The sequence below is a fragment of the Chamaea fasciata genome, unplaced genomic scaffold, assembly GCF_029207755.1.
Source record: "Chamaea fasciata isolate MVZ Bird 193981 ecotype frontalis unplaced genomic scaffold, bChaFas1.0.hap1 SCAF_5, whole genome shotgun sequence".
Taxonomy (NCBI): Eukaryota; Metazoa; Chordata; class Aves; order Passeriformes; family Sylviidae; genus Chamaea; species Chamaea fasciata.
This window is the reverse complement of record NW_027094090.1, coordinates 32263695-32271117: the sequence shown is the minus strand read 5'-3', so window position 1 is coordinate 32271117 and position 7423 is coordinate 32263695. Positions and strand designations below refer to the sequence as shown.

At 37.1% G+C, this 7423-nt stretch overlaps 1 protein-coding gene across 1 annotated transcript in view; it reads left to right on the top strand.

The window, feature by feature from the left end:
• The window catches only part of TAFA2 (TAFA chemokine like family member 2), a 201890-nt gene extending 196573 nt beyond the window's left edge, over window positions 1-5317 (top strand). The window contains exon 6 of the mRNA XM_066183157.1: window positions 5238-5317. Coding sequence (XP_066039254.1) covers window positions 5238-5252 — 15 coding nt within the window. The 3' untranslated portion in view covers window positions 5253-5317. The remainder of the gene's footprint in view (window positions 1-5237) is intronic.
• The last annotated feature ends 2106 nt before the right edge of the window (window positions 5318-7423 follow it).

The window sequence follows — 7423 nt, the reverse complement described above, 5'->3', positions numbered from 1 at the left end:
TGAATGGAAATCAAAATCTTGTTCACGGTTAAGCTTTCTTGTAGTTCATGTCAACACTTTTAACACTCAATTTATGAAAGAAACATTTTTTCCCAGTAATTGTTCTGATTTCCCCCAATTCTTGCATTAGTTTGTGTATCATTTGCATTCTCTTCTGTATTTACAGAAAATCTTAAGGTAGGTGTGAAGGAACTTGGGATGAAAATATGAACCACTCACAGGAAGTTAACAAAATTAAACAAGGAGTGGGAAGAGAGTTTAAACTACATTTGAGCTTTATTCAGATGCAATGAGATGTGTACTTTTAAATTTTGTTTTCTATTGCTGGATTGGTTCTGTGCTTCCGAGCACTGCTCCAGTTGGTATTTATCAGCTGACTTTATGCACTGTTTCAGAACCATTATTGTGAACTTTCATTTCTATCCATTACATGAAATAGGGTGCCATTAGGGGTGACTGTTCCTCCTTCACATCTTTCTGCCAACATAAAGCTCCTTGGCAGAGGCATAATTCTCATCGGTCATCAATTATACCCTTCATGCAGCTAGAATAGGGAAAAGCAGGTTTTGCTGACTGAAACGTCCATCTCAGAAAGTCACAATGAATTAAAAAAAAAAAAATTGCAAACATCATCTTGCAACAACTCTTTTATGGCAACCTAGAAAAAACAAGCACATCAAGAGTTTGCTTAGAGACAATTGTCAAGAAAGGAGCGATTGGTACAAGTCCAAGACCTATTGTCTCATCCCTGCAGTCTAAAGAGGCTGACAGCTCCTCTGAGTGGATGACTCCTCCCTGAAACTCACCCTCTTCTTGTGTCATAGCTTGATGATATTTATACTGACAGATGTCACGAAATGACATTCTAAGATGATTTAGGTTCAGACTCAATGGAGTGTTTCGTTTGAACTCAAAAGTTTTTGAGGTGAAACCACCCCAAACTTCTATGCCGTACATTTATCTGCAGCTGAGACTGATAGCTGCAGAAAGAGATATCTGCAGATATGACATGTTTACAAACTCATCAGAACCTGCCCACTGCCTTGACTGCTTTCAGATATGCAAATGAACTTTTTGAAGTACAAAGTTTCTTATGATCACAGAACAATACAGGCTGAAAGAAACTTGAGGAGGTCTCTAGTGAAACCTCTGACAAAAAGCAAGGTTCTCTCAGATCAGACCAGGTTATTCAGGGCTTCATCCAGATTAGTTTCAAAAATCTCCAAGGATGGAGACTGCGCAATTGTTTAAATAAACCTTTCAGTGGTGTTTTCATAAGGATTCTAATTAGAAAAAAAAGGGGTATCTTAGTGCAGGGAAGATTGGTATTGGGAAAGTGTCTGATAAAATGGACTTGACATCTCTTCCCTATTCTGTTGCTCAAAATGTCCATCTCTATTACTACTTTCTTTTGTTTGTCTTCCTCTTGTGCAGACTTCACTTCCATTACATACAAAATTCTGTGAAGGGCCGTGGCATGAGGCATGCATAAATTGGCAAATATCTGGCAGGCTTTCTTTGCTATGGACTATAGCACATCTCCCCTGTTGTATAGATACCAGCCTTTTGGTTTCTTTGCAAGTAATGGTTGAAAAATTTTATTTTATCTAAAGTTGTTTTGCCAGTCCCGATCAAATATGTGATGAGTAAGTGATACTCCCAAAACACTAGTTTGAGCTTCTGCCCACTATATGTTTTGGCAATGTTTTATTAGATTTTTTAGATTTGAGGAAGAAAATCTTTACTGTGAGGGTGGTGAGACATGGGAACACATTTCCCAGAGAGTTTATGGACATTCCATCCCTGGAAGTGTTCAAGGCCTTGTTGGAATGGGCTTAGAACAACTTGATCTAGTGGAACATATCTCTGCCCATGGCAGTGGAGTTGGAATTAGGTGACCTTTTAGGTCCTTTTCAACACAAAACGTTCTTTTCTATGATTCTATAACTATTCTCAGTGAAATATGTTTTTCAGCACCAAACCAAGTCCCTAAATATTCATTTGTTTTCTTACGGTGTCATTGAAGAACCCTCTCCCACAATTTCAGGGTCTGTCTCAATTTTCTGTAGATTTCCCTCCTTACAATCCTAAATGGGCTTCTTTCCTGCCTAATTAACTACCTCCTTCTCATCTCTGAATGTAATTTGCAGTCACTGACTGCCTTGTCCTTGCTGTGGTCTACCCAGCCAAAAGGAACACAGAGGGTCAAAGACCAGCAGGGTTGGCTGCAGGCAATCATGGAAGGCATGAATCTCTCTCTCTCTCTCTCTCTCTCTCTCTCTCTCTCTCTCTCTCTCTCTCTCTCTCTCTCTCTCTCTCATTTTCTGTCTGAGATGGAGAGACATATGTACATTTTTTCTATTGGTATTCCATTCTGCTCAGTTAGAGGTGGGAGCAGGACGAAGCCGTTGTGCTGCATGTGTTTGTCTGAGTGCCGTGTATATTATCTGAATGGACAGTTGCATACATTTCATAATGTGTACAATGCATACATGTGCTCTGTATACGCCTGCTAAGAACCCATGTCCAGCCTTGCTACTGGCTGAACCCAGGTTCTGCTCATGCAGCATCCTCACAGCCCTTGATCTGCTGAATCTGGCCTGATTCCTCCTGACATTCCACCTTTTACTCTGGGCTTAGCTTGGGTGCTGATAACTGTGCATTTCTCCAAGAACTTTCTCATTCCTTCATTGTGATTATGCGTATAAAATTCTTTAAAATGTGGGTCTTTCTTCACTGCTGACTATAAATAGAACTAGCCCTGATATAAGAAAAGAAACAGTTTGATTTAGGAGTGTTTATAGTCTCTGCCTTCTCTGCCACCACTCCCGCCCCCTCCATTAGAAGCAATTACCTACTGTTTTTCTCTCTGTATTTATCTATCCATCTATCTGTGAATCCTTAGCAAGTAATTAAGACCTTGTGCTGTCATGTCAGATTACAGCCCAAAGTAGAAAAAAAAAACAGTAGAAAAGATGAATTCAATGCTAAAACTCCTAAGAAAACTTCTAGTTCTTGTTCTTGAGTTTTAGTAGGTATCTACTCTGTCCAAGTCAGATGTTAGCAGGGAATATTTAAAAAAAAAATTAAAAAGTAGAAATAATACTTATCTGCAATGAAAATATGCTGTCAAATGTGGAAATTCTGTCTCCAGCAATGGAAAACCAAAAAACACAGCCTTACAGGAAAGTCTCTGGAAACAAACACTTTTATCTGACTGAGCAGTCAGCTTTGCAGGTTGTCTGTATCTGGTGGGATTTGGTCAAAAGTTTTACAACATTTATTTGATTCTTACCTGAAAAAGAAATTGACATTCTTTTGACATTCTCTGCACTCAAAGGTTCAGTGCTTCATGTAGTGCATGCCATACAGGGTGATGTGATGGTTACCATTCCTCCAGCTTCATCTTCCAATGTAAACAAGGATGTATGATCTTTCAGCTGAAATTTTCTACTTACTGAGCCAGTGGATAAAATCTAACTGTTACTGACATCTACCTGAAGCCTTGTAAGACACTTCATTCTTCTCAAGTGCCACAAATGAGCTAAGTTTCTTCTGTGAGAATGCATCCCTTGTTTATGGTACTCTGGGAGCGAGGTAGCATTAAAAAAGCAGAAATCAGCTGAGAAGTATGATTTCAACTGATATGGTTTTGGAGCTGATTTAGAATAGCTTCCTGATAACAGACTGTATTTTTATCTGTATCTTGCATATTTTAAGGATTATGCATATTATCAAGTATCTGCTCCTAAAATGGCAGATCAATTTATGCTCATAAATGTATCAGTGAATAAATCATGTGCTGAACTAAATCTAGTCAGTAATGTCTAGTTGCACATTTTCAAAGGCAGATTAATTTACATACTACAGTCACAGAATTATTAAGAAAAGCTGTAAGAAATCAGGATTTAGGTGGAGAAGTAGGCTGTTTCAGTTTTAATTTCCCTAGCTACTAGTTTGCTGGTAATATGAAAGAATTTAGTCTAGATTTTTTTTTTTTAAACAAACTGTCAAGGAAAAGACCTACTCAGGATCAGTCTGCTGAGGCATGAAGATTGTGACAGACCATGGGTTAGCAATGACAGATTGGATCTAGACTTCCCTTTTGATTTTTTCCAACCTAAAAGTACTCTGTTCTTTTATTTACTTATATCTTTCTGAAAGTTTGCTGCTGAAAACTGGACTCCAGTGCCTGCCACTCTAGTGCCTTGGACAGTAGGATGGTTGCCTTCTATTTCTTATATGCTAAACTTTTAATAATATAACCTTTCTTTGCAAGGGCAGCACACTGTTGACTTGTATCCAGTTTTACAGCCTTTATACACCTCAGATCCTTTTTTGCAGTGTAGCTATTCAGTCACTTTTTTGCCTTGTTAGATGTATGCACTTGAGCTTCCTGAAGTACTTCATAGGTGTGGATATTGAATTCTGTTATACTGATGTGACCCCCTTTCACCAATTCAACAAAATTATTTTGAATTCTAAACCTATACTCCAAAGTGCTTGCAGCCCTCCTCAGCTCAATTATATACAAATATGATAAGGAGCTTTTCCACTATTAATATTGTTCATAAAACATTGACTGGAATTATGTGTAGTGCAGCCTTACCTTGTTCTCATCAAATATGATATTACAGCGGGATGCAAACTAGTGACAATTATGTTAAAACTGACTCTTTTACCTGCAAGGCAGCTGTGTTCAGACAGAACCAAAATACCAGACACAGCTTTTTCTCTTGGCAGTGACTGTGTCAAAAACATTTCCCAGTTTCATCATAGTACAGCCTGTGCTTCTGCTCTGTTTACTGAGGGACGGACAGCTAGTAATGACAAACAGGTTGGTCATTGAAAAGGTTTTATTTGACGAAATGGATAGCAGATGCTTAAGGCTACTTAATTTCCTTTAGGAGCTTATAAATTGATTATTTAATCATTTATTTCAGTATCATTCTGCAAAGATGAAGTTATGTTTACTGATCTCCAATTCCCCAGGTGTTTATTTTTCCTTTTCTTAAAGTTAAGATCAATATTTATCCTTCTCCATCTGTTTCAGATTTCATCTATTCTCCACGAAGTCTAGAAGATAATCACTAACAATTCAAAGATTGATTTTCTCTACAATAAATTTTCTCAAGCCTTGTGACTTGAATATATATAACTTTCCTGATTACTTAAGTATTCTCCAATTTATTTTTATTCTAGTCTGGCCTATGTTCACACCCTTTTCTTGTTTACAGCAATCTTATAAATAATCTCATCACTATTAACCATTTCATGAAAAAGGAAGTGAAAAGCCCTGGGACCTTTCTGCCTCTGGTATGTTATCTGTTAATATCTCATTTTCTCCATGAGGCTCAAGACCTTTAACTTCATTTTGCCAAGCCCTCTAAAGCGTTTATATGTTGTGTCTTCTTTTTTTTTTTTTTTTTTTTTTTTGCGGGGGGGGGTGGTGGGGTGGGGTAGCTATCATTTGCAAGCTTATTACCCATTGCTGGATTTTGGATTTTACACATTTACACTTCTTGTTCTGTCTATTTGTACTTCTGTACTGCTTTCTCAATCATCCTAAGCAATTTTGCCCTGTTTATACTTTTGGACAATCCTTATTTGATTTGGAAATACTCAGAAAGCTCCATGAAAGCACAAATTAGTCTTACCACATTTTATGTGCAGAATTGTTTAATTTTGATGTTGTTTGTTTGCGCAGTGGTTACAGTACCAAAATAATTTTCCTCATTATTTTCTTGCCCAGGATTTTATCAAATACTGATTTTATTTGTCTTTTTTTTTATTTTAGGCTCATCAACAATAATTTCGTGCTCTTATTCTTGTCCACTGAAAAATCATGAATTCTAGAGAAATGAAGGCTAAAGTTCCTGTTGCAGGAACTATGGTTTTAAAAATCTGGGGTATCTTTTTTCCTATGTTCCCGTGGGGCATCATGCTGCTGAACAGGACTAATCTGCCATGGTATTTTGTGATACCAAATATAAGAGAGAAAGAGGATATTTCACAATGTGATAGTCTGCTGTAAAGTACTAATTTTGCATTATAAAGAATGGACTGGAAAGGAACTAATAATAAAAATGGCATTTTATTTACATCCTACGGTTCTTTTTGGCATATGAATTAGGAAGAATGTTATTTCAACTCCTACTGAAATGCAACCATTCCAGTGCAGGCAGAATACAACAATACCATGTATTATTAGACTGAAAGCAGTAGAGCCATTATCAGGAAGGATAAAATCCTTTTTGTGAAAAAGCATTATTTGAAATTCACAGATTACTGTCTTTGAAACTGACCAGAAGTTCGGTTGCTCTTTCTGAAAGTGGATACTATTTATTTATAAGTCATATTAGAAAATTAGTTTTGCATTCGTATCTTCCATAGTTATTATATGTCACTTCCTCTAAATTTAGAGGAACAATTCAGTGCTGAATCTAGAAATAGAGTACTATTGCTGGATGGGAATGTATGAGCTGCTGGAGAACTTACAGTGCTTCACTGGGCATGAAAGGCCCATGTACCTTATGGCAGTCTGTGTGCCTTAGGATCTGACCAGGGTTTGTGTCTCACTATGTTCAAAATTCAGTTACGAACAAATAATATCATATATATGGAGATAAGAATTTATTGCTAGCCCAGTTAATGTTTTAACAGGCTAATAACGCAAACTAATACAGTGCATCTTCATCAATAGTATTAACAATTTTATACTAAATCTTTCAAATATTTCTTTGTTGCTCAGTGGTGTTGTCCTCACCCTTTCACTATCCCTCTGAGTCCAAGACTGACCCTTCAGTACTTCTCAAGAGGAACGGAAAAGGGAGCTATAAAAAGTCATCAGACTCCTGAGGTCTTTGTCAGATGGAGCACGATGTTGATTACAAAGATTTCTTCAGTCTTGCATCTGCTTGGATTTACTTTTATATGTTTTCTTCACACAGACTTTTTATATGTAGCTTATTTTAATAGTTTTCATATTATTCATATTTTCTGTTTGCTTTTTCCTTTACAATTAGTACCACATTACTCATGAGGCTGCACTTGTATAGTGACCATTCATTGGATTCTTGTTGTTTGTCATTGGCATTTGTAGTCTAGTACCTCAGATAAACCTTTCAGTTTTTACTCTGGAGTTCTAGATTATTTAACCCATTTGTCATCATTAACTAAAATGAAGATGAAGAAACTTATGACAATAGTTGCCTCACTTCTAGACAATTGATATCATGGCTAAGCCATGCCAAGACAATCCCTGGTAAGTTCTCAGACCCTCACACTGTAAGGGCAATATGAAGCCTTTATTTAATCACCAAAAATGTATTTGCTGGGCTACTCTCCCTCTCAACAAAGGGAGAGTCGTGTGACTGTACTCCTAGCTTAACCCAGTTAAATGCAGCTAAATTAATCTGTGTCA